The 27,895-nt window shown below is 44.2% G+C and overlaps 1 protein-coding gene across 3 annotated transcripts in view; it reads left to right on the top strand.

Moving 5' to 3' along the window:
- The window catches only part of PTPRA (protein tyrosine phosphatase receptor type A), a 134,025-nt gene that overhangs the window by 13,263 nt on the left and 92,867 nt on the right, over window positions 1–27,895 (top strand). For 2 of the 3 annotated variants that reach the window (XM_080396588.1, XM_080396586.1), the window contains exon 2: window positions 14,928–15,066. In XM_080396588.1, coding sequence (XP_080252714.1) covers window positions 15,049–15,066 — 18 coding nt within the window. In that variant the 5' untranslated portion in view covers window positions 14,928–15,048. Of the gene's footprint in view, window positions 1–14,927; window positions 15,067–27,895 lie in introns of those variants that run through there. The other variant, XM_080396589.1, reaches the window with a different exon arrangement.

Below are 27,895 nucleotides of genomic sequence, written 5' to 3'. Positions count from 1 at the left end.
CCATGAGCCAAAAGATGATCTTGGAATAAAGTGCTTGCAGGCAGAAAGTCTGGCAGTACCCAAGCTGCCCTGTCCTCCTTTGCTTTTACAGACCTGTTCCATAAATTGTCTCCGTTGACAAAATCACACTTATGTCAAGCACTTGCCTGCTTAATTCTTCCACTTGTAGTTTTTCTTTCCTCTGGGCAGGGTTGTTTCTTAGCAGCTTCAAATGCAAAGCTGCCAATTTTTTAAGTCTTTCCTGGCTTCAGAGTTGAAACTCTGAAGTTTAATTTAACTGTTGAAGACAGTTTAATATTCCTGTCTTCTGTGAGCTCTCTTCCATGAACTTTCCTTCACTCATTATCCTACTCCCATTTATCGGTGCTTGCCTTGATCACAGATTTTGTGCCCAGGACAGGACTGGAGTATTCCCGTTGTGTCACACCAGGCTGCCTGCTGTCCCCAGGCAAAAGGGAAGAGATGTGAAATAAAAGGGGTTGGTGCTTCCATGCTTGTTGAGAACTGCTGGCTTTTATTCTAAGTCTGAAGTCTCTTGCTTGGACAATAGATATCAGGTGGCTTAACAGTGCTGACTGCTTCCTGGTCAAGCTGCCCACTGCCTGATCCAAAAGGGATTTATTCCCTCTGAAGTGGGGCTCCTTCAGCTCACTTTAATGGGCAGCTGAAAAGGCAACGCTTTTGCTTTTTCCTAGCGGAAAACATCCTGCAAAGGATTCATTATTAATAATAATAAGCTGCTAAACCTTGTCATCTTTGATAGCCAGGCATGTGCTATTGGCTGAACTTGGTTTAGTCCCATCCTATAAGCTCCCTTTAACCTCGGTGCCATCTGTGCCTATTTCACCATTAGTAGTTGCATTTAACATTCCTACTTACTGCTTAATAACTTGGGGTCAAGCCCTGTCTCATCAAAATCAGGTGTTCTCTGGGGCTCATTGGGGCATTGGTGCATTAGTTGGTACTTGGTTGAACAGGGAGGCCTATTGCCCCAGTGTCCAAAGGAAATTAAGTTATGAAGAGTTGATTAGTTGTTATGTGACAGAGGTGAGCTGATGTAGGCGTTGTTTTGGAGAGTTTACTTTTCTGCACGTGTTGGGCCACATCTGACAATCGGGTAAGGCAGCTCAGCTTGCTTACCTTGGCATGAAACTGCTCTCCCCGGCACAGCGCCCTGTCCTGTCTGACATTTTGGCAGGTTAGGAAGGCAGGTTGGCCTGCTGTGGCTGACACAGAGCCTGGCATGGGCAGCTGTGGGAATGCCTAGGGTGGGGAGGCAGAGGAGAAGGGTCCCCACATCTGGTGGCAGTGGCCTGTGTGATCATTCGGCTCGAGGACCCTGAGTAACTCACCACAGCTCTTCTCCCAACTCCAGCCTATGCCCCTGGCTCTTGCCTCTTGGTAGGCTGAAATGAAAATGTGGAAAACAGATGTGACCTGATGATACTATCTTGTTTAACTATCTATATCCAGATGTTTCCAGCTTGTAGTGCTAATTTCCACTTACAGTCGTCCAAGAGCTAAATCCAAGATGCTCACTGCTTTAATGTCTGGGAAGAGGAGTCAAACTAACTTGAATATTAGTTGTGTGATCCATTACTTTTCTCAATCCTGTATCTCTTGCATCCAGGTAGGGCAAGACTGCCCATACCCAAACGGTCACATGCATCTAAAAATCTCCTTGTAGGGAAGATTTTTCTTCATTAACTGGATGAAAGGATTGAAAAGCAAGAGGAATAAGACTATTTTGAGAGTAGTCCTTACTTCAGGTTAAATACTTTGCAAGGGCTTTTCATCATGTCCTTTTTTGAAGACATGTGAATAGTTTTCTCTAAGGGAGGCACTTCCCTTGAGACTGCACATGCTTTTCTTAAATTTCATTGCCACATGACCACTCAGCACTGAAGGACTCATATGAATTTTTCTAACTCCATTTGAAAGGCAAGCTGTTCTTTCAGCCTCTTGCAGAATTTGTATGACAGGAGATGCTGTAATCAAGCTGCAGCGGTAATTGCATTTGTAATGTGAAAGACAGAACAGAGTCTAAAATTCTCATCCTTGACTGGCTCTGTAGGGACTCAAGGTAGTTAAAAAAAAAAAAAAAAACAACCAAAAAAAACCCCCACCAAAAACACAACCTACCAACCCAACCATTGCTTTTGACATTTGAAATTGGTCTGGGCAAAACATTAGGAAACAACATACTCTAGGGGACAAGATGATCTAATACATCTGACTTTAAAGAAACATGCTCCCGTGGAAACTTATTACTGTGCCTATTCCAAAGCACTGGCTGCTGCCCTGATCTCCCCTGCCCTCTGCTCCCTGTACCATGTCAATGTACCATGTCACTGTAGTCAGCAAGTTCCACTTAAACTTCTCTTCTGCCTTTTTATTTTGTGCATGTGCCTGAGTTAGCTCCATTCCTAAGTAAGCAGTTATTTCGCAGGAGAAAGTCTTCCAGGATGCTACTGGCAACTTATTGTCCACTTCCTGAGGAAAACTACTTGTAAGTGTTGTAAGAAAACTTTTAAGTAGTTTGCCAGAGATCTTGACAGTTCCAGTGCAGCTGAGGCTTCTTGCATTGGTTCACCTTCTTGGGATGAAGTTGCAGCCACCCACATGCACTTTCTGCATTAGCTTTAAGGGAGAAGCCTGGAGAACAAATCTGTGCTGTAGGATTTCGCCATCAACCACTTTGTTGTTCCTGTGACATTGCAGTTACGACGTGTGATGATCCTCCGTGTAGCAACCATGATTTACAAACAGAAGCTTTCCACTGTTTAATGCTGTTGAATTTTGAGGGATGGGGAGCTGGGAGCTGGGCTGGAGTGAGCTGCAGGGGTCAGATGTCCCCAGCACTGCAGGAAGTCACAGCTGGAGCTCAGTGGCTTGGGCTAGGGATGCTTCTGGGATGGCAGATCCTGCTGGGTCCTTCCTCTAGCCAGCCCCAACTGCGGATCAGACCTTTATGAAAATAGCTCTTTAGTACAAAGGTAGTGAAAGGGGCTTAGCATCTCAGCTGGATATGAGCTTGTTTGCATCCAAGTTACTCAAGGTTTTCCTTTTAATAAAGGTTTGGCATTCCCTGTTTGGCTGGCTTGAATACTAGGCTGATTTTTTTCTTGTGTGTAATCGTAGGTGTGGTGTGGACTTTCCCAACAGGACGTTGCTTATTCAGTCCCATTCCTCTTCCCTCGTGCTGCATAGGCAATCTTTTCAGGGTCTGATTGTGGCTGGGTTGTTCAGGAGCAGGTGCCAACAGCCACTCTGGGCATGCATGAAGTGATACAGGAGAAGCTTGTCTGGAATTGACTGTAGCCTTCTCTCTGCCTCTGAAGCACTGAACCTCCTTGAAAGGTTTTAATTTTCATAAAATCCACCTGTAGCAATGAAACCTGGAAAAAATGAACTACCAGCTCCAGCAGACTGACTCATGTTAGTGCTTGGGTTTTTAACAGGGGTGAATGAATCAGCCTGTCCTCAACTGAGCATTAGTGCAGCATCAGGACTATCAGCACTGCTGGCCACCAGTTTCCTGTTGTTCTGGAGGCCTGTGCATGGCTGTAGGAACAGATCTTGCCTCCATCCTGCTGCCTGTTATGAAGCGGGTATTTCCAATGGGTTAAACTATAGAGAAAGAAGAAAAAGTGCTCTGTGAGGTTGCCTTGGTTTGAGAAGGGCAAGTTTTCTGCTCCTTGTGCTCTCTGCTGGCTGTCCCTAGCTGCTTAGTCTCAGAACTTCTCACAGACTTAATACCTTAGGAGAAATCCTCTTAAACCTGAAATAGGATACAACCGTCTTCCCCCTCCTCTTTCCCTGGGGGAGCAGGAACGGTACATTCTTTATATAAAGACACTTTTCTGAGCTTATATGCATTTTTCATGGCACGCTGGCTGAAATCCCTACATTCTGCAGGCAGCACCTCCTACTGACCTACCTCTTCTCTGTTTCATTTTAAGTCACAGAGGTTGCTTTGTTGGGCTGCCACGGGTACTTGATGTGCTTCTCCATCTCCCACATCCTGTCCTTGGTGCTGCTGCTGACCTTCTGCACAGCAGTAGAGATGCTCCCCTTGCTTTTGTTACTCACATTTGCCTTTTGTTGAAGCTTTTAGGGCCAGGGTGCATGTTTGAAAGCGTGTCTAGATGTTTCCTGTTGTTGGGATTCTATGGTATGTGTCGTCTTGGCTCATTGTTTCCAAAAGGAGGAATGGGAAAGTGCCGAGATCAAGAGCTCCCTAAGGTCATCAGACGAGTTATACCTAGTCACTCCACAAATAAATCTTCATAAGTCAGCATTTACGCTATAGAATTTCATGCAAGTTGATTGCGAAGTCACTTAAAGTGCAACAGAATAAATAATGTTAGCTGTTATGAGGTTAAGGCTTTAAAGGTGGATAAGTACCTATTTAGCAGCCATGGAGGACTGGTGACTACAAAGCTATAGCAAACTCGTACCAAATTCTTGTGTTTAGTCCTTGGGATAGAGCCTTGGTGTCTCAGAAACATGCTTTGCATACTGGACACTCATATTTTTCATTATTCATCCCTTCTTCCTAAAGAAAAGAACACAAGGGTGTGCGATAGTGCCATAGAACCGCCTGTGTGCCCAGGTGCTGAAGGCATGTCTTTGGCTTGTCAGCATGTGGGAATATCTGTATGGAAACTGGCACTTGTGGAGACGGGAACTGTTGCGACTGAAGTCAAAGCAGATGGGATGCACAGACTGAACCTGCCCATCTAGTTTATGCTTTATTAATTAGACATGTTATCGAAGTAATCTGATTTTCCTTTTCTTTTTCCAAACCAGTTCTTCTGCTTCTTTGCCCACAGAGGTACTAATGAGGAGCACAGTCTGAATCTTTAAGACTTGCATGGCAATGCTTGTTTGTCATGGTCTCTACTAATGCTGTAAAAACTTTGGGGTGAGAACTCAGTGGAGCTTTGTGAGCTGTGGGTATCATAACCTTTGGAGTTGATGGTACTTTCCTGGTAGCACATCCTTCTCCTGCCTGCTATCAGTGTTTTTAAACACTTCCACCCCGTGTGTTAAGCTGTGTTGCTGCTTGTTGTAGGATGCTTAAAAACTTACATGGATCAAAAAGGTGACTGGATAAATTCATGGAAGGAAAGTGGAAAGATCCCTGGGCAGAAACAGACAGTGCTGGAGACTGGGAAGTGTTCTGGGGAGAAAATGACATGTGCTGGTGTGGGTCTGACCTTGCTTCCTGGACTTGCTGCTGGTTGATGTTAGAGGTATTGAATTAAAGAGATTTTAGATGTGGTCTGTTGTGCTCATTCAGACAGTCTTCAGCTGTAACTATGGACACTAATTTTTTAAGATTTTACTGAGGGACGGAAAAACCTTTTGGAGGTTAAAGCACTTGGTTTAGAGGTGGGGAACAGAGGTTTCCTCAGATTTCCCTTTGGACCTCTATTCCCCTGTGGGTTAATGTCTGCATCCTGAGTGGCAGTTCCCATATCTGTACATGAGGGTGAAGACTGTAAAACCCTTCAGTGTTGTCTGCTCACGTCTAATATGGGAGACAGAAACCTTGTAAAGCTAGCCTGTGCCTGAGCATCCACTTTCAGACACGTGGATCTGTTTTACAGCTGCCATTTGGCGAGGCAATAGCGAGGTCTATGGATTTGCTTTATGTCTAACGCTTTTCCAGGGAAGATATTAATTCACTGAATGAACCACAGGATCAACCTTGCACAAATGGGGTAGAAAATGGCTGTTAGCAATCAGTTTGTCAGCAGCCTTGGATATTGCACAGATCCCTTCCTTTACAGCAGGATGAGATGATGACCATGTCCAGGCTTTTCCTTGCACATGCACACAGCGTATGTTACCCTTGAAGTCCTTTTCCCAGCCGTGGCATGCCTTTGTGCATGCAACAGCGTCTACCGTGTTAATAGGTTGTTGGTGTCTTATATCAGCAAGTTAATTGAGTCCCTTAGTGCAGGGATATTTCCTGCTGCTGCATCCTCTTTCTAAAACTATGTGTCTACCTTGGGTACTTCACCGCTGATGAAGATATGTGATGCTGAGCTATCTGCTGTCCCTGAAGCCAGCAGAGGTTAAATTGCAGATAAACCTTTGGGATTGCTTTCAGGCACGGGGAGGGGGAGGGAATATGCTCATGCTGAGAGGGCCACTGGAATCATTTTAATTGAAGTGTGTTTATCATGCTTACTGTAAACACAGCAGGAGATGGCTGCTTCTCTGGAGCCTGAAAGCCGGGCATCACCCTGCAAGGGTGTATCGATCCTGGAAAGCTATGGGGCACAGGTATGCCAGTAGAGATCTCAGCTGGTTTGTTTGCAGCTGAGGATGAAACTTCTCTGCATCCAATGCTTCCTCCTGAACTCGTGTCAAACTTTAATGATTTTGTAACACAATTTTGAGGCTGATTGTTCCTTCTGAAAGCAAGCAGCTCTGTTGCTAGGGAAGGCGGGGGGAGAACCTCAGAAATACTAGTCTTCAGCTGTCCGACACTGTAGATAACATTGAGTCACTGCTGAAAGCCTCAAAGCAAAACAGATGTTCATTTTCTAGTGACTAAGAATTAAAGGTACCAGATGAGCAAAATTTTAACTGAAGTATTTAATCTGTGGTTGGCAACTGAGACAAAGCATGAGCAAACAAGGTGCAATGCAAAAATGGGCCTTTTTTCTTTCTTAGAATTGCCTGCATGTTTTCATTAAAACTTTTTTCCATTTTTTTTTCTACTTTTTTAAATAGGTCTTTCCGGCTTGACTCATTCTCACTGTGGGAAGGCAATTATTTTGCAAGGCATGAGGCCAGTGGTAGTGTGAGTGGGCTTTTGTTGCCGCCTCTGTCATTTCACTGACAGGTCACTTCTCTAGGAGTGTCTTGTGTCTGTGAAGTTGTGGATAATTATACTTGTTCTCAAAAAATAAGGAAACTGGACTTAATGGTGCATCAGCTTAGCCTTACTTTTGAATTCATGAATGAGTAGAAGACTTTGAATCTGAGTGCGACTGTCATACAGCTGTTATCCTTTGAGTAAGAGATAATTTTTGAAGACCTTTGTTCTTAAGAAAAATAAAAAAATCAAAACTCTGATCCCAGGAACCTGGGCTTTTTGAACAGCCAACACTGGAACCTCCTTGAGATGTTTCTGGTCTAGGTGTTGGGTTCCCATTCCTTTGATTGTTGGTGAGAAACAGGCAACACTGTCTGGCTGTTTGAAACACGAGTGCTGCATCCCTCCTTGCCACTCAAACCTGAGCACTCATGCAGAGGAGTGTACAATTTATTGGTGGAATATAAAAGGGAAAGATTTGTATCCTGGCTCCTCTTCTCAGCAGCACTGTAGCGTGAGTGCTTGTGGGTTTCTCAAATCCAATGAATATCTAACATAAAACACAGAAAGTCCTGAGAAAGAGGGCCATGGCTAGAACCTCCCTCCTAGGTAAGTCCATTAATCACTATGTTATGTACTTTCTGGTGTAATGACTCTCATATTTGGCCGCTTGGCATCGTAGCATCATCAGGGAAGGACAGAAAAGACCATGGGCTGACTAGGCTGCTCTCCCTGGCATGTGGGAAGTGGATTTGAACTGCTGAGCCCAAGCGGGAGCTGAAGCCAGGGCTCCATCTCGCTGGTCTTGCAGGATTTAACTTATTGGCAAGTTCTAGATGGTTTCTATTAAGTAAAAAGCTTTTTGGATCTCTTCTGAGGGTGCCTCCCTTTGTAGGCTTTCTGAGGAGCTTGTATGCTGAACACTTAATCTTCCATCCTACTTAAGGGAAGAAGGGCAGATACCAAATCTTGTTGGCACCTCATTTCCCTTAATTTTTGCATTTAACTGTTCTTGATTGGGCTTTTAAGAGAGTCTCTGCCAAAATCAAGAAACTGAAAATTAAAATAATTATTGCGGTGATGAAAGCAATCAAAGAGGCCATCAAGTTCCCTTGTCCATGTGCAGTGGAGGAAAGGAACAGACTGGGTTTGATCTGATCTCTGGGACATGCTGGGCTCCAAGAGTTAATTTTGCCCCTAGCTTCTCTGTCCATGAGTAATCCATCTGTACTGGAAGTAAATGGCAATTTCTTGCAGTGAGGATAGGCTTCACTACTGGAGAAAATTATGTATATTTATCATCCATGTAGCTGGTGTTCTCTGTGCCTTTTTTACTTGTTGTTGATGTAAACTAAACTGCCTACTGATGAGCTTGCCCATATGATACCAGATTTCATAGTGACCTACAAGTGTTTTTCTTTCTTGCACGTGCTGTTTCCCTGCAATTTCTATCACAGCAATAATCAAACGGTATCCCCTCAGGAAGACTGAGTAGATAAATGTGAGATTCTCCAACTTCTTTGAGGCAAAACTATAAGTACAGATAGGAGATTGAGCCACTCATCCAGGCACTTGATGGATGACAAAGTCATCAGGAGTGGTCAGCATGTGTTTACCAAGGGGAAGTCCTACTTGGCAAACTTGAGAGACTTCTGTGATGAACTGACTGGCCTGGTAGATGAGGGGAGGGCAGTGGATATTGTCTGCCTAGGCTTCAGTAAGGCCTTAGACCCAGTCTTCCCTAAGATCCTTGTAGAAAAGCTGTTGATGTACACAGTGGATGAGCAGACAGTGAGGTAGGTTGAAAACTGGATGAATGATTTGGCCCACAGGGTGATGACCAGTGGCACAAAGTCTACTGGGAGGCTGGTAACTAGCAGTGTACCCTGGGGGTCAAGACTGGGTCCAGTTCTGTTGAACATTTTGATTAATGAACTGGATGATGGGGCAGAGTATGCCCTCAGCAATTTGCTGACAACACCAAACTGGTGTGTGATTGAGAAGAGTGGCTGATACTCCACAGGGTCATGCTGCCATCCAGAGGGACCTCAACAAGCTGGACAAAATGGGCCAGCAGGGACCTTATAAAGTTCAACAAGGCAAAGTGCAAAGTCCTGCCCCTGGGGAGGAACAACTCGAGGCACCAGCACGTGCTGGGGGCCCCCCCCCGGGCAGCAGCTTGGCACAGAAGGACCTGGGGGGCTGGTGGACACCAGGTTGTCCCTGAGCCAGCAACGTGCCCTTGCTGCAAAGGCGGCCAGAGGTGTCCTGGGCTGCATCAGACAAAGCGTTGCCAGCAGGCCGAGGGAGGTGATCCTTCCTCTCTGCTCGGTGCTGGTGAGGCCACACCTGGAGCGCTGGGACCAGTGCTGGGCTCCCCAGTACAAGAGAGACAGGGACAGGCTGGAGAGAGTCCAGCGAAGGGACCGGAGCATCTGTGCTGTGAGGAAAAGCTGAGGGAGCTGGGGCTGCTCAGCCTGGAGAGGAGAAGGCTCGGGGTGGATCTCGGAGTCTATGAACACCTGCAGGGAGGGTGCCAGGAGGACAGAGCCAGGCTCTTGCCGGTGGTGCCCAGTGACGGGACCAGGGGCCGTGGGCACAAACTGAGACCCAGGAGGGTCCTGCTGAACATCAGGAAACACGTTTTGAGTGTGCGAGGGTGACTGAGCAGTGGCACAGGTTGCCCAGGGAGGTTGTGGAGTCTCCATCCTTGGAGATCTTCCCAGTCTGTCTGGGCACGGTTGCAGGCAGCTGGCTCTGTGGCCCTGCCTGAGCAGGGGTTGGACCAGATGATCAAAAGGTCCCTTCCAACCTCAACCACTGTGGGATTCTGTGAGGCAGGGAGGCTGAGGTCCTCAGGAAATAACAGGGATCAGCTGAGCCCTCTGTAAGGGTATGGCTGTATATATAAATGCAGCTAAATTTTGAATCATATAGCACTATATGATCACATCTTTCTTGTTTGTTAGATTCAGTTCTGTGTAAATGTAAAATGGCTTAATAATTCCTCTCTTGCTGTTTTGTATTAATTTGTATCTTTATGCTGTGTGTTTTCTTTCACTTGCTTCCTCCTTTCACCTTCCCAGATGTCTCCTCAGAGCAAACTTCCGTGACTCTTATTGTTCTGCTTATTTTCATTCTTCTTCTTGGGTAAATGTATTATTTTTTTCTAAACATGGTTTCCTAGAGCTGTGCAAAATGCTCTTTCCATGCTGCATTGTGAAGTATTAGTTGCAAAAGAAAGAGCACCGGAGTCCTAATTCAGGTGCATTTCTTTCTTTATCTATTTTTCTTTTTAGAAGTGACTAAAGCCACAAATAAATAATGCTACCTTTTGCTACCATCTGTGAATTCAGGACCAAGCTATTTCAGAGTGGTATATTTTAATGCTTTCTTTATCTGTTAAGGAGGGGAGAAAAAACGGTTATTGCTGCTAATGCAAAGAACAATCTCCCACAAATTGTAGTCTGTGTTCCCATCTACCACTAAAACCCAAAGCAAACAAAGATTTGTGCAAAGACAGGAAGCATTTTGGGTGTAATTGCCGGTAGGTCTTTGCTTTCACAATTTTTGGTTTCACCCAAAAAGGCAGCTGAGCAGCGCTGTGGTTCACTTCAGTGGATTTATTATGAGCTCTCGCTGTGCTCTAATTTGACATTTTTGGCAGCTCTGGGAGTTTTAAAACATCCTCTGCAAGAGTCTCCTGGCCACGCTAAATGAAAATGTCCCATGGAGGAGAGGGAAGGGGCCAGTGCATGGCAGCACGGGTGAGCTGCGCCCTGATGACAGCCCTGCCCGCAGGCTCCTTTACTTTGGCCTCAAGCCTCTGTTTTCATAATACCGTCCTGATCCCTTGCTTTCTGCTTGGATCGGACTTAGAGGACCCTCCAGTTTGACCAGATGGAACTGGGAAGCAGATCTCTCCCATCATCTGAGCCCAGGAGGTGGTAGTGTTGGTAGAGCCAGTTGGCCTTGGCTATGTTAGAAGACTTCACCAGTACCAGGACCTGATTTTGGGGCTGCTTTGGAGGCTGGGAAAAAAATCAGATCTTGAATATGGTCTAGAAATCTGTGGAACAGGTCTGGCTGGCTGCTGGAGCCTGTGTGTTAAGTAGCTGGATGGTGCTACGGTGCAGCCCTGTGTCGTGGGTGAGGTCTCACCTGTGAAGTCCTTGTGGCTTTTTCTGGTGTATTTATCTCTTGTTCATGTGAGTTTACCAAACAATAACTGGACTGTGATTTAGGACCAGGTCTTTAGGGTAGTTTGTCACAGTGATGTGTAATAGCCTAATAAAAACATAACTGCTTAGCTTTAATGTGGCAAAATGACTCATTTAAAATACCATATTGGAGGTATGAGGGTCTAGAAGAGAAGTAAGACTTGCATGGGAAGGCAATATTGGGTAATGGACCAACAGCTATAACTGGGGTGGGGGGATGGCGGAAGCTTATCTTCCGTTTCAGATCTGAGGAAGTGGTTTGTCTGCCTGAAAAAATGTTTTTGTCCCCCATGCACTGAATCAGGCGGTCTGGCAGAAGTCAGTACTTGCCTGGGTCAACGCATGTGAAGAATTTAGCTACTTGGCAATCCTGTGCATTGTGCAAGTTGTGCGATATATAAACTGCTTAAATATTGATCCAGTTTCCATATTTTTAAATAAAGCTTTCTATAAAACTTCAGCATTTCTGGTCTCATAGCCTCCTAGAGCACTTCATGAAGTGTGCAGGTAATTTTCCCCTGTACCCCAGTCTGTAAGTAAATGATATTTCTTTCAACTTCCTCCACATACTATCTGCTTTCTATGTGTAATATTCCTGTTATTTATAACTGCTTTATTAAATCCTAGAGGCAGCTGCCACCTGCATTTCTACATTAGATGGAAGTTGAGGTCCAACAGGTTGGTGCATAGTCCTGCCCTTCTGGGAGCAAAAAATTGATATGGAAGTAGGGAAAACATCTGTGTCCCTATAGCTAACCTGTCTTTCCCTATAGCTAACCTCCCTTTATTGCCTGAATATAAAGCGGCTGTGTACATCTCCTTCCATCCTGCAGGAAGCCAGGGAAGCAGCAGACAGACATAAGAAGGATTATTATATTTGATCAGGCTTTGAAATGGGCTGTAGATAAAGCCCTTGGTGTTTACTGGGCCATTAAACATTTATTAGCCTCTATCCCAGTGTGTTGGTAGCGCTGTAAATAACAGCTGTGATTAAAAGGAAGAGTGGGGTCAGCAGTTGCCTTTTGCACCAATGTTTGTAAATGGAGAAGCAGGTCGTGTAATTTTTAAGAGCTTGGTTGGGGAAGCATCTGCCCAGATGCCTTGGAGGGAAGGGGCAGATGAGCTAGCAGACTGGAGCTCCTTTTTATCACGAGGAAATGCTGAAATCTTAGGAAGTGGGAGAATTTAAACAACAATGAAAAAAGATTAGGGCCAGAGTTAGGAGTTAATTTATCCCTGCCTTTCCTAACAAAAATACTTAATGCCCTTGGATCAGAATGGCTTTTGAATCTGGATTTAATTAGGTTGAAGAAGGGTTCATGCCTCTCCCCCCGCACTGCCCCAAATAACCCCCCGGCCACCCCCCTGCTCAGCCACGCATGCTGGGCTCATCGAGGCTGTGTTTTTTGCTTGTTGGCATTTCCATCATCAGACTTTTATTTCCCTTTCACCCCCTCCCCAAGCTTTAATAGGGAAAGGAGAAGCATAGCCGCAGGGCTGAGACTTGGCTTGTGGGGTCTTAGCTGCAGCACCTGGTCGGATGATAGGGTTTTTGAAAGGAGGAATATGAAGGGATTATTTTATTGCTGGGAGGCTACAGCCTGGTGATTCATACTACAGGCGATCCCTCTGAAGTCAATGAGATTGTAAAGCGTGTAAATCAGTATGGAATTTGGCATTTTCTTAGAAAAGTGGGGGATATTTGTTTTACTTGCATATAAATTACTTCTAATAAGACTCTATAGACATGACTGATCCTTGTAATCACACCATTGCTCCTTGCAGTCCCAAAGTTACTCTTGCTATCCTCTCATTTAAAATAATTAAAAAAAAAAAAAAAAAAAAGACTTACATGGGAAATACCTGTGGTTGCTGCTGGGCTGCAAAGCATTGCAGGGAATGACTCAGGCAGGAGCGTGTCCTCGTGTGCTTGGGACCTGCGGTGTGAATGCAGAAAGGAGACAGTCTTGTTTTCACACTCTCTCATTTTGAGTCTCTGACATATTTGTGTTCCACCATTTAGATGTCATCAGGCTGACTGGTAATTAGAGGGAGGCTGTTTTGCTACAAAGACGGATTGGGAATCCACATTGCCATGAGCAAGCCTGGGTTTTTTGTTGGGGAATGCAAAGTGGCAGAGTAGGCGTTGGGGGAGCATTGCTGCACCACGAGGGAGAAGGTGCTCTGCTGCTTCTTTCCTGTCTCTACAGAATATATGTCCTTTCTACAACAACTGAAATGAATTGATCGTCCCATTCATCAAATGGAAATATAAAAGCTGTCACTGCAATACTTAGAGATGGAGTGGTGATATTGGTTCTTTCAGTGGTGCTTTGCAGCCTGGCAGTCTCCATCAGCTACACCAAGATGCTTGGAAGCAAACCCGGGAGGCATCAGTTCTGATGCCGGCTTTGCTGCCTGGGTGCTGCTGGGTGGTTTGGGTGCTGTGCGCAGCAGCTTGCTCTCTATATGAGAGGGCTTTAATGCTCTAATAATAAAGCATTATAACAAAGAGCATCAGCTTTTTACTTGCTACAGTTGAGGAGGAAGTTGAATTTTGCCAAGATGTTCTAGCAGCAAGGGTGTTTTTAGCTACTTGGGACTTGCCTTACCTTATAAAAATGCATCTTGCCTGTTTATTTGTTTTGTGGCATGTGGAAAGCGTGACAATCTTTGGTTGAAAATGAAATCTAAAACTGGAAGGAGTCATACAGAAAGTAACCAAGAAACTGAATATATATAACTGAATAATGAGAAAATAACCAGGTCCCATTAAGCTGGTTGTCAAGGGAATAATTCACTCGTCTCTCCCCCAGCTTGATGAAATATTGTTTTCCTGTCCTCCTTACTAACATACCTACAACTCCAGAAAAGCCACCTATCCACTCCTGCAGATGGACTGATACATGCCTAATTCTACCTCGGGGCCATATTCGTGAGCAGGGTGTAGCTTTGAAGGCACCTTCTCCTGCGTCAGGCCTCTAGAAATGTTTGTACAGTTGAAAGGTCTGTCCCCTCTTTCCACTGATGCTGGCTGTCCTAACAAGTGCCCTGCTCCTGCCCAGAAACCTTGCCTTGTCTAGAAGAGAGAAAATAAGGTGGGTTTTAAGCCAGCATCTAGATTTAGATGTAAAATCTGGCAGAAATCTTAGAATCATAGAATGGTTTGTGTTGGAAAGACCTTTGAAGATCATGTAGTTCCACTCCCCTGCCATGGACAGGGACACCTCCCACCAGCCCAGGTTGCTCCAAGCCCCGTCCAGCCTGGCCTTGGCCACTGCCAGGGATGGGGCATCCACAGCTGCTCTGGGCAGCCCGTGCCAGTGCCTCGCCACCCTCACAGGGAAGAATGTCTTCCTAAGATCTAACCTAAACCTACCCTCTTCTAGTTTAAAACCATTCCCTCTTGTCCTATCCTACAGACCCTACTCAAAAGTCTGGATCAAATATAAATCTTTCCAGCTTCAGGCCAAGTGTTGTATATTCCTTGTTGTCCTCTCCGCAAAACAGAAGAGTTTAAGACTAACTTTTTTTGTTCATTGGGCTCCTGGTGTATTAGCAGACTGCATAGCTTTGGGTTACTCCCCAGGTGACCTGAGCTGTGGTCTTCAGTCGTCTTCTTGACTGCCTCGATGCCTTCTGCAGGCTGGTGTACCTCCAGCTGTGCTTCTAATGCTTTGATAAACTTATTTTATATGGGGACTACATTAGTGGCTGGGACAGTCTCATTTATATGGTCCAGTCCCAGTCATCCACAACAAAATTCAAGCAGCTGAGATGGTAAAAAGGCTGCTTGCTTGATATAGCTGCTCTGTGTGAAACAACTTGCTCGTCTTGGCACAAGCCACTAACTGGGTGTTTCTCTCTTACAGGGCGCATCGAGAATAATCATCAGCCTTAAATAAGGATTGATTGCGTACTACCCATCATAGTCCCAGTTCAATATTAATTGGAAAAAGCTTTGACTGTTGCATTGGGGAGGTGAAAAGTTGAATGAGCATCCCTTTTAAGGTAAAGTAGAAACATTAATGAGATGTGTGGGGTATGAAGCTAGTACTGCTGTAGCCTGCATAGGAGAACAGCAGCCTTTGGTGGTGCTGAGTGTACAGATTTCTCATGGATTCACATCTCTGTCTTACATCATCTACATGGTGAAACCTGTGGTCCATCGTTCCCCTGTTTGAACTTAATGAGCATGGTCCTCTTAGACTGGGGGATTGCCTTTGTTTTGATGCAAATTTTGGTGAATCCAGTATTTTCTCTTTATTTACTTGAAAGAATCTTTAATTTTTGAAACTTGTGGTTTGTGCAAGGCATGCAGAGTTGGGTATCAATATGTGAAGTATTTTGAAGAGGACTTATCTTAAGGCTTTTTTTTTTTCTTGGTTATACAAACTGGTATTAGACTGAAACATACTGACCTCTGCTATTACCTTGGCACAGATGGGCATATGATTCTGGCATGAGTGATTTATTAAGGGGAGGGAAGGAAAAAACCCAGAGTCTGTCCGAGGAAATGAAGTTCATGTAGAAAGAAGGAAGGTTATGAAGTAAGAAGGGACGTTACTCAGGATGTTAGTGAATTAAAAAACAACATCCAGCAGGGAGTTTGTGGGAAGTTGTTCTGGTCAGAGTTCTTCCCATGAGCTGACTTGAGGAAAAAAAATTGAGGAATTCTTTTCTAAAATAAAAATAAAAATACTTAACTGAATTTCATGTTGTGTTTCGCTACATGTATTTTTTAGTCTGCTTGCCCACTTTCTGATTCGGGGAAAATTCCTATTGAGCTCAACAGCTGAAGTAATCCCATTAGTTTAGTGAGAAGTGGCCAACTGTCCTAGAAGAAGGGCTTTGTCTTTTGTGCATAGTTTCTCCATAGCTGATCCCAGAAAAGGATTAAGTTCAATGAGACTAAAGTCAGAGACAGCAGAAGTTTGCCTGTGATGCACCTCGTAACTGTTAATAGCCTTAACTTCATTTATTAATCGGTTTTTGCTTGTATAAGAAAAGCCTTTTTAGAGAAGCAAGAGACTGATGAATATTCAGCTATCTGCCAAAATAACACAGGTCCTGTTGTAATCCCGTGAATGTGTATGGCAAAGATGCTACCTGCGCTCTGGCAGTAGCTTTCTCAAAAAAGCCTGTGGTCTAGATCTGCCTGTTGAAGTTTCTTAGCTGTTTGTGGTTGGAAGCTGGCAATTTAGTGACCAGCTGGAACCCTAAAGCCACTGAGATCGGCAGGATGCACCTGAACTCACGTGAAGAGGAGCGGCTGTGGGCTGGAGCCTCGCCATGGCGAGTGCTGTCTGATTTGACTGGCCAGTGTAAACGGTCTCAACAAAATTGCTTGTGTGTGAGTGGTTTGTCTTGCATGATGAAGCCAGATGTGGATGTGACTCTGTTGGCTGGAGTGAGATGGTCTGACAGCACTTCGGTTCTGCAGCAAAATTATTTCGGAATAAGGCAGCAAGGTCCATGGCTGAGTTCATGGGACTTGTTGTTCTGCTGTTTCAGGTAGTGTGGGCTGCTAGGCAAGATGCAAAGCTGGATGCTGGAGTGCCAGAGGTGTCCATCATCCTGTGAGCCTCTTGACTGTTGTGGGTTGCTGTAAAGGTGGTTTGGGCTGAGTCGTTTTTCTCTCTGAAACTGGGGTTCTGAAATAGCTGATGTTAGCTGGAAGGGCTTGGGCACCCTTTTATGCTTTTATGGGTTGCTTTTTAAAGTGTTTCATTATACATCACTTATTGATTCATGTCACAGTTCCAAAGCATTCAGATTTGGATTTTGTCGGAGAAAGCTAATGCATGAAGACTGTACAAAGCTCTCCACTCATATGTATCGCTAGATTTCTGGGCTTTGTTTTCACTGGTCACATTCACTTGTCACAAGTTACTGTCCTCTTTTTGTCAGCCATTTCAGTGATGTGGCACATTTACTCTAGCTCAGACTTAGCATGGAGTATAATGCTGGCAGACCAGGGAGTCTGCATTTACAGAACGCAAATAAGAAGACTTCAAATTTTAGATCTAAAACCTTTGTTAGTCCTAAAAGGTTCTGCATGTGTAATTGGAAACTTTGGGATCCCAGACATCGCAGTGCTCCCAGGTCTGGTGGCACCTCTGAGTAGAGGTCACGGTCGTCTTAAATCAAAACTAGCTGAACTGAAGAGGAGAAGGGAAGGAGGGTGGGGGTAGAAACAGAGCCACTAGCAAACACTTGACACCTCTCCCAAATAGCAGGAGTGGGAATCATAGAATCCTGGAAACGGGCTGCCCAGGGAAGTGGTGGAGTCAACATCCCTGAAAGTATTTACAAGACATGTAGACATGGAGCGTAGGAACATGGTTTAGTGGTGGCCTTGGCAGTGCTAAGTGAACAGCTGGACTTGATGACCATAAAGGTCTTATCCAACCTAAACGATTCTGTGATTGATTCTGTGATTGATTCTGTGATTGATTCTGTGATTGATTCTGTGATTCTGTGATTGATTCTGTGATATGATAGAATATTTGAGCTGGAAGGGACCTTTAAAAGCCATCTAGTCCAGCCCCTCTGCAACAAGCAGGGGCATCTTCAACTAGATCAGGTTGCTCAGAGCCCTGTCCAACCTGACATTGAATCTGGCCTTTCCTAGCCAGGGATGATTGCACCAGCTCACTACTACCTGATCTTCCAGGGCTTCGGTATCTGTCCCAGTTTAGCCTACTAGACAGCACAGTTTCACTGAGCCTTGTTGAGTTAGCCCAGGGTTTTCCACCATAATTGTTTTCATGATCCCAATAGGTTTACAGGAGGGGTAGGGGGGAAGAGTGCCCCATGACATTTGCAAAGAGAACAAGGGCGGTCTTATCTTCTCCCCAAGCTTTAGGCCACCAGACTTGCCTGAGGCAAGCCTTAGGCTTGCGTAAACAGTTGTGTTTAGAGAAATTGAGGGCATTATTCAAAAACGCTGTGTTGTTTCAATGCTATACTAGCAGTAAAGAATGTGGCACAGCGGCAGCTTTGTAGGAGATTCAGGTTTCAAAATCCGCAGAGAAGCCGCCGCTGCATGCAGCGGCTCCACTCCCAGCAGCAAGTCGGAAACTCCGTTTTCGGGATTATGGCCAAGAGACGTTTCTTGGAAACTCTTCCGCGTGCAGTGTGAGCAGCAAGACGGGAGGTCTTGATTTGAACTCTAGATGATAAAACCACTGAGGTTTTGGCAGGGCTGTGTGTTTGGATGCCTTGTTCTTGGCCTTTCTTGTTTGGGTGTATAGGTGAACCCCTGCCTGGGCTGGCACAGAAGCTTCCGTCTGACTTCATAGCAAGCTGAATTTTCCACTGAATAGGAAAGTTTTTTGGGAATGAAACAACTCTCTTATTTTTTTGGATGGAATTCTCCAATCCACTGGCTACACCCATTCTATTTTTCTGAATCAGACTAGTGCTGAACTTACCCTGCAGGGTCATTAATTTTTCCTAAAACTGACATTCTTCTTCCATGTTTGCCCTCTCTGACATGTAGTCTTGCTGCTCACATTACCTCTTGGCCCATAAGAGAGAACAGTAGTGTAGGTCACCTGCCTGCCTGCCTGTGACTCACTGAAACTTTTGATTGATTAATATTTTTTTCCTGGTAAATCTCATTTTGGGCAGAGGGGAAGAGGAGGGAATAGGTGGGTAATCTCTGGTTAGATCCAGCACCGACTTCTTCAGTAGGAATCCATAAGCACTGCTGCAGTAAAAGTAATATTGATTGTTATTATTTGCCTTTGAATTCCCCCAAAATACTCCGTTCCCCTTCACACAGAGGTTTAGAGGCTCACATGTACAGCAAGACACGGAGGTAGGAAGGGGAACTGGCTCACTGCAGTCCCTGGAAGACGTGTGCCACATCTTGAGACATATAATCATGCAGACAGAGCACTGTTTGGAGATTTGGTTTCTGCTGCCCCAGCTGCTGCAGGGGAACTTCAGAAGAATGAATGGAAAATGGAAGGAACTGTGGATGTAGTGTCAAGTGTTAATTAGTCTTTAGCCTGGGTCAGACTTCCCTCAGTCTTTTTTTCTGTATAGGTTCCCCATCGCTTTCTCTGAATCCTGTCCTTCTGTTTTTCAGGAAACTTTAAAATTTATGTGGAGAAGGAAGGAAAATCTCTTCCTTTCTGCAGGGGCCAGGTCAGCATCTTTTTTTGAAATCCCTGTGAGAGCAGTTTGTCAGAAAACATTGGGGAAAGCAAAGAACTGAGCCTAGCAGAGCCAAGCTGAGCTTGAATGCTCCCATGGTTTGAGCTCAGCAAGGTGCAGTGGGAGCAGAAATCTTTTTGTTGGTGACTGTACAGGATAAGAAGGAGAATTTCCCAAAGGTTAGGCTTCCTCCCTAAGTTTTCTTCAAGGAGGCCCTGAGAAAAGCAGATACACTGGGAAGTGGGTAACTTCAGACAAGTGCATGTGTGCACCAGTGTGCATACTCACATGTACGTACACAGAGTGCTTTCCCAAATAGCCTAGAACCTGAGAAAATGGAGATAAAATCAGAAGACAATTGAAATTAATTATGTTTACAAGGCAATCAGAGATTGGTTGAAATCTTGTGGGATTTCTAAGGCCTCCCAGTGCAATTTCGAGCTGACTGTGGGGAGGAAGGTTTGGTTGCTGTGGTCATGAGTGTCTCAGTTGTGACTGTCATCTATTGCTGTATTGGACGATGATGCTTTTGACACAGATGTCACCACCAAAACACAGTTATCTTCTCATTGCAAAGTCTTCCTTCTGTTATTTGGCTGCGTGCTATGTGTACCCTTTCATGGTGGAGGAAGTCTACCCTGGCTCTTTAAACTGCACAGCACAAATCTGGATTCAATATAAGTTTTGGGTTTAGATTAAAAACAACAAAAGAAGCATTCTGACATGTGACTGAACGTCATTGTTCATCCACCCACATATGTTCTCCTTTCTTTTCATCCTCACCAAAATCTGGCTGCATTTTGTGTTTTGGTCAATGGTGAGTTGCTAGCCTAACTTTGAACTTAATGAACTTTTCCAAAGATCCTTCAGAAAAGGCCACATTCCAACAAGGTCTTGGATATCTCTTTGGTCTACAGAGGAGATGGTGTATGACCAAAACTTTTACAAATGCCAGACATCAGACACTGGGGGGTTTACAGGTGAACAGGTGTGGAGTAACAGAATTAGACCTCCATCATGATGGTTAAATGTCTCGCTTCCTGTGATGTGAGCTCAAGAAACACAAGGAAGAGCTGTGCTTTAACTCTAGAAGAACTGGAGTCTTTAGGGATCTAGCAATGGGAGTTCACAAAATACACAAAACTGTATGGGACAGTATTTCATGCTGTGTCATTCTGCCTCTGTGCGACTTTACACCAAGAAGTGCCCCACTAACTTCAGAATTTTGCCTCACCTAACCTTTGGATCTACAAACATGTTGTAATGAGGTACCATCAAGCGTGTTATTCTGTGAAATTGCACTGCGTATTTTTTGATATGTTCATGTGAGTCTTTGTTTACCAGTAGAAGTCACCAGTAGAAGCACGTGTATTATTAAAAAGATAACACATACTTGGGTTTATTCCCTTAAGATGGAAAATCTTTCTTAAAAGAATCATGAATAAAGCAAGACAGTGCCTCATAGCGGGTATTAAGGGAAAAATAATAATAAAATAAGTCTTTGGAATGGTCTTTCCCTCTGGCATCTTCACTCTGGTTCTGCAATCAGTAATTCAAAGAAGGTTTTGTGGAAAGGAGAGGTGAGATGCAGGAGTTGATATGACTTCCCCAAGGGTGAGAACTTCTAGAGCTGGGACCCAAACATTAATCTCTCTAATTCCAGCTCAACACTTCACTATAAGATTATTATTCTGTTTGGTTAATCAGTGCAATGCCTCGAAAGCCTCTATAAAGCCATAATGCTACATATGTATTGAAGAATCCTACTGTGAGTCCTCATTTGTGTATCTAGGAGCCTTTTGCTTGAACTTTGAATGCAAGGAAGTATTCCCTAGCCTTGATTGGTCTTACTCTGCACTCATCATTAGAGCTGACGTGTTGCTAGCTTTCATTGGGCAGCATTGTTTTCAACAGGGGTATAGAGTTCTTGGTGCTAAAATGCTAATATTTGATAGGTAAGGATACAGCTGCAGCAATGACAATGTCATTCGTAGTTTTCATACAGCAATGTGTAAAGTGCTGTGTTCTTAAGCTTAATTTCCTAAAGACAGGAGAATAGTTGCAGGACATAATTTGCATTTGTCAGCCCCTCCATCCCAACCAATCTTTTGAACCACGGAGCAATTTCAGCCACATTTGAGAAACTTGAAAATCTTCAAATCTTGCAGGTTCTGTGAAAATGGAGTAGCAGGGAGATTGAGTGGAGAGATTATAAGACTTCCCAGGCTTGATGGAAAGTCTGCAGTGTAAATTTGCTTCTTAGGTAATCCATATTTGATTGGTAGGATGATGCCAACTCCTTGGTTGAGATCACGGTACTACCCAAGGCCTCACGTGTGATACTGGGCAGTTGTTTCGCCTCTCTGCCTCATTAACCCCATCGTACGTACAGATGACTTCACCTCTGTTCACTTAGAGGCATGTGCTGCCTCTTTTACAGCCATTAGCAGATTTACTGGCAGCACCTCACACATCTAAAATGCTGTCAGTGCCCCATGCCGGGAGACATGTGAGTCTCTAATGCATCACGTTGCAAACTGTGAAACTGAAGATTCAACCCCACTTTAATGCTTTAGCGCTGTAAGCAGCAGAACTAATGTAGCTCAGCATACTAATGAGGGAGGTATTTGTCATTAAGTGCTGGGCCATTAGAGAATGGCCGACATTCAGCTTCACCCCTGAAGCCTTTCTGGAAGGCTGGTCTTCCTCTTGGGCTAAGCCTTGTGGGGTCCTTGGCAAACAATCGGCATCACAGCTAAAGCACAGCTGCCAGTGGCAGAAGGAAAACCCCAACTTGATGACTTTCAGGGAAGTAACCCAGAAAATATAATCCTCTATATAAAAGACCTTAAGGAAGGAAGGAGGAGGAACTGATGTGGAAATGATTGTTCTTCCTGGGGAGAAAGTGATGATGAAACTGAGAAGAGACCTAAGCCGGCAGGTTACGATGGGCATAAGAGTAGGATGCTAATAGCTTACAGTATCGGTTGAGGGTATCAGAAATGTTGGTATTTCCATTTTGGAGAACCTCTTCTCCAGCACTGTCTATTCGGGTCACTGTCATCTGTTAATTTTAATTGGATAATATCAATATGAGTGAAAGCATCACTTTTAATTTTCTCTGCTTCTGGTAGAAAAGCATTTAGAGCTAAAAGCTTTAAACAGGTATTGCTGTTACCTGGAAATACTGAATGGAGAAGGCTTCATTGAGATGAAAGACTGCTTTATAAAGACCAGTGGGTTTGTCAGGTACTATCTCATTAGGAGCTCACTGGAAGGGAGGTTTCATTGACGCTCCTCAAATTTGTAATCAGGGCGGTTTAAATTCTCTATCTAGAAAGGGATGGGGGAATACTTGGGAGAATGTTGCTTGCAAGAATGGCTTCCACCAGGAGGGGAGCATGTCATGGACAGAGCATGGTGAGGTGGTTTCTGTGATTTTGAGTAATTTCGTGCCAGCCCCTGAGGCTGTCCAGGTTTGAAATGGCAAACCACTGAATTATGTGTGATGTAATAACCGAATTACTTAAAACCAAAATGGCCTCCTGAATATCTGTTCTCTTGACTTGGGTGGAGGGCCTCCAGGAGTGAAGATGGTTTTAGTTTAAATGCTCTTAGCTGTGAAATGTGCATCAGCAATCCCAAAGACGCAAATTCTGCTCTAATTGCTTGACATCTCTGCATCTAGCTTTCATGTCCCTGGAATGATCTTGATTTTGTTTCCACTGAGAATGTGAAATTCCTGCTGAACTGCACGGTGCAGAACTCAGAGTAGCACGTTGACACGGTGCTGATTGGGAACCCGAAGAATTTTAAGAGCCTGATGGGAAATTACAGCAAACAAGGGCTGTTGGCAACCAGCTTCCAAATCTAAATCCTCCATGCGCACAATACACTACAATTATAGCAGCTTTCCCAGGTCAGGAAACAAATGCTGTGACTGCTGTATTCCTGTGTGTGATATTTATGACACACAATGTTATCTTTGTAATTGTTACGTATGCTTTTATGTAGTGCAATTAGGGTGGGGCTGAGGTTAATGGTAATGTTAATCGTTTTCATGTTCTTAATTTAGACGCTGAATGCTGTCGTTTAGTAGGGAGTGAGTAACAAAAATTATTCATGCTATTGTAGTGCTGTCACATCTGTGGTGCAGGGAGATGGCTACAGCACAGCCTAAATCAGCAGAGATCACCCAAGCCTTGGATTTACCCACTGATAAGCTCATTCACTTAAGCTTTGGCATTTTCTTCTGCTTGTACCACATTGGAAAGTCCCAAGGGTCTCAATGGATGGGCTTGCTCCAAACCAAACCCTGCGCTGGGAGAGGTATCTGTAAAGACTTCCACCCAGCTGAGGGAAAGAAGCTATTTACCATGTAGTTGTTCAGACAAACTTACCTCTTCACATAATGACTTTAATTCACCCTAAATTTCTCTTTTTTGAAATGTGTTCTGGAGATGCAGTGGAAACTAGTGTAGAGTCCATGGTTATGTGGTTGTAGGGCTTTTTTCTTTCCCACTGCCAATCCATGAGTTGGGATGTGTCTGGCTACAGATTTTATACAAAATATCAAAAAATAAATAAAAACAATTAAAAACAAAAATACCACAACACCCAAACCTCCTCAACTTGTTTTGCTTGGTTGTTTTGTTCAGAGACCACTCCTAAAATACAGTTGCTCGCCAAAGTTATGAAAATAGGCATCCTGTGCATTCTTAGTATTGGTTGAGGGGTTCAGCTCAATGAAAAATGAAAAAAATACAGATTTGCTTTTTTGTGTTTTCTTTTTTTTAATTCTGCAGTGTCCAATGAGAGTAGCGGAAGTTGAGAATTACTGCTATCTCCAGGATCAGGTCCTGCTGCTGGTGGTAGATCTCATGGAACTGTTCTGCTGTAGCCTTTATCAGAGGGGAAGTTAAAATGCTGGGCTGCTCAGCTTCCTAAGGGGCTGAAATGCATCTTTTTGCAGCAGTTTAAAGCTAAAAAGATAGGAAGTGCCAGTTTCTTTTTCTAGAAACTGAAATGTTGCGGCCGTCTTCCAGTAGTTACAGAAAGAACACATGCAACCATTTTGCTGAGGATCAAACTTTCTTTTTTTTTTATGATGTGCTCAGTTCACAGATAAAAAGCTTATTTGCTAAAGACTGTTTGCTTTTGCTGCAACCAGACCAAAAAGGCTGTGCTCAGGAAGCACCAGAGGGCTGGCTGAATTTTATAAGAAAAAGAACAAACTTCTGAGAGTGCTCTTCATGTTGCACTTCCTCAGTTCAGGACTCCAAGTCTTTCACAAAACTGAGAAGTGTCCCATGGGGCCACAGCCATCCTGGGGTGGTGGATTGAATGACAAGTATCTTTTTTTGGTCCGATTTGTGACTCTAGCTTTAATTTATTGCCTCCTCTGTAAACCACAGATATGTTTGCTATTTGCAATTACATGGTGAAAAAAAGGGGGGAAAAAGCTTTATTTGGATTTTTAAGTCATTCTTTCTCTTTGCCTTGGCATTTGTTGCAGTGAAATCCTTTTATGAGGCTTGTGGAGAGAGCTGGATTGAAATAGCTTCTCAACAGGACACATGATGGGCAGCAGTGGTGCAAGCCCAAGGAAGGATAAGAACGAAGGGTTTATGCCATCGTTGAGACTGGTTAGCACAACATTCACCCAAGTCAGTTCTGTACGTTGAATATTTTAAAATTGTAGCTCTTTTTTTTTTTTTTTTTTTTTTACCCTAGAAACCCTCCTATCTTGAATTTAAACTGCTTACAGGAGTTGAATTTCAGTGTCTTTTTCAAAAAAATATCCACCTGATGGGCACCTCATGGTCTGATGATGGTGGTCATCATATACACGTACCTCAATTCAGCAATAAACCTGCTTGTTTGTCACTTAATGCAACTTTAAAATGTTTACACTGGAATTTTCCTGCGTGTATAATAGTTTCTCTGTCCTACTTAACTGAATCGGATAGATTAATTTTTCATTTTCATAGTGGGGAGAAACTTGTGATCCAAATCCAGTCATTAGTGATAAAATACTTTCAACAAATTTAGCAAATGGTCTTTCATGTTAGTTTCTAATCCATCAGTATCTTATAAAAGCAGAAAGCTGTGTATTACCTGGGTAGTTTCCATAAGTGCATGAAGCATGTATGAAACATTAGTCAGTGCTCAGAAAAGATGAAATGTTTTGTTTAAACATAAAGCTTTGTTCTCTTTTGTCCAGAGGAGGCCACAAAGATGGTCAGGGGCTGAAGCACCTCTGCTGTGAGGACAGACTGAGAGAGTTGGGGTTGTTCAGCCCAGAAAAGAGATGGCTCTGAGCAGACCTTATAGCGAGTGGTCTTTAATACTTTAAGGGGGTTTATAAGAAAGATGGGGACAGACTCTTTAGCAGGGTCTGTTGCAATAGGGCAAGGGGTAAATGGTTTTAAATCAATAGAAGGTAGACTCAAACTAAATATAAGGAAAAAATATTTTACAACGAAGCTAGTGAAACAGTGGCACAGGTTGCCCATAGGTGGGAGATGCCCCATCCCTGGAAACATTCAAGGCCAGGCTGGACGGGGCTCTGAGCAACTTGATCTGGTTGCAGATGTCCCTGCCCGTGGGGGTGTGTGTGTGTGTGTGGTGTTGGACTAGATGGCGTTTAGAGGTCCCAACCCACAACATTTTATGATTCTGTGATTCTCGTGGAATTCTGTTACGAAGATTATCGTTTTTAACCACAGCTTTCAAGTGATATTGAATCATAGAATCACAGCATGGTTTGGGTTGGAAGAGACCTTAAAGCCCACCCAGTCCTAACCCCTGCCATGGGCAGGGACACCTCCCACCAGACCAGGTTGTCCCAAGCTGGCCAGGGATGGGGCATCTACAGCTGCTCTGGACAGCCTGTGCTAGAGCCTCGCCACCTCACAGTAAGAATTTTGTCTTTACATGTAATCTAAATCTCCCCTCTTCCAGTGTAAACCCATCCCCCCTTGTCCTCTCACTACAAGCCCTTGTAAAAAGCTCTTCTCCAGCTTTTTTGGAGGCCCCTTTAGGTACCGGGAGGCTGCTCTAAGGTCTCCCCCCAGCCTGCTCTTCTCCAGGCTGAACAACCCTGACTCTCTCAGCCTGTACCCATAGGAGAGATGCTCCAGCCCTCTGATTTCAGGGAAGTTGCTGTCTGGATTTCAGGTTGTGGTGGAGAAGGACTCTCATCCATGATGTGGTGGAATTGTAGGCTAAGTGCATGTAGCAACTGAATGTGAAAAAAAGTGACAAAATTAGATTGTTCGTGAATATTTTACTAAATTTAAAAAAATCTAGTAAATGTAAAATTTAGTAAAAAGCCCAATGATTGCTTTTCTGTAATTGCTTTCCATCTGCGTGACAATAACATATACCAACATGAACTCCAGTGGCAATGGGGGAAGGACTGAGTGGGAGAAAACAAAGTTATCTTTTGATCAGTATTATATCAGCTCAATGATAATATTTTGATTAGAAAAGTGCTGCACTGTGCCCCAAAAGAGGCACAGGCTTCCTTGTGTTTTCTCTGTCATCTAGAGTTGTTTGTGGAGGGTTGAATACTGCACGGCTTAAAAATACCAAATCACTAAGACCTCACGAGGAATGGATCATCTTTTAATAACTCTGTCATCTGCTTTAAATCCTTTTTATTTCTGCAGCCTGAGTGCCTGGAAGGAAGCTGGAAGCTCTTCACTATAAAGTGATACTGCTGCCTCTGGCTGGCTCTGGCCACCTTTCATGTAGGACTACTTGTGAGCAGGGTCAACTGTATCAAAAGGCCCTTCAGTTAAATAAAGGATTTTCAGCACTGGGGGTCAGGGTGGTCTCAGGGCTGCAGCCACAGCTGCTGCTGTGGTTTCTGTTTGTTCTGGGCATGGAGATGATGTGGCTGCAGTCACAGAATCACAGAGTGGTTTGGATGGGAAGGGACCTTCAGGAAAGCTTCTAATAGGTTTCACCAAGTATTTTCACAGTGAGTTGAGATTGCAGGGGAGATAAAATAATACAGCTCTCAAAATGCCTGGAGATTCCGTTGCGAAGGGTGGTAAACTGGATTTCTGGGCTTTGGGGGAACAGCCGTGGGGGAGTTATCAGTAAGCTGAAGCGATAAATCCAGGATTACTGGTAGGATGTTTGCTGATGGTAAATAGACCCGTGAGATGTGCGGCGGCAGCTAGAAAAGCTATGAGCACCGTTGCTAGATACGGTGCAAATATCCATGAATTGGTTAAAAAAAACCCAAACCCTCAGCGCTTAAACTAGTTCTGCAGGCAGAAGAGGTGGAGATGCCAAAACTGGGAGGAGCTTTGATACCCTGCGATGAAAAGCTGTTTCCTGAGTTGGAGGCTGGAAGGATGGATCCTTTACGTTAGAGTAACACGGGGACACTGGCTTTCCTATTGCTAACTGTGTTCCCTTTTCACTAGGTGATATTTATTATTTCACTGGGGTTATAACTTCCTCGTTGGTGCATGGGGGTGTGGGAGGGGGAAGGAAATGACACTTGCTTTCTTTGCAGGACGTTTTAAAGATCTGCAGATTAAAGGTTGGCTGGAAGAGCTAGGTGTTACCAGAGATGGTAGAAATAACACGCTTCAGAGAAAATCTTTGCAGGTACATCGGGTGAAGTAACCTGAAACCTGGCGTTCGGGTGCGGCAA

Source organism: Falco punctatus (genome assembly GCF_963210335.1).
Source record: "Falco punctatus genome assembly, chromosome: 1".
Lineage (NCBI taxonomy): Eukaryota > Metazoa > Chordata > Aves > Falconiformes > Falconidae > Falco > Falco punctatus.
Note: the sequence above shows the minus strand (reverse complement) of the source record. Positions and strands in the feature narration are given on the sequence as shown.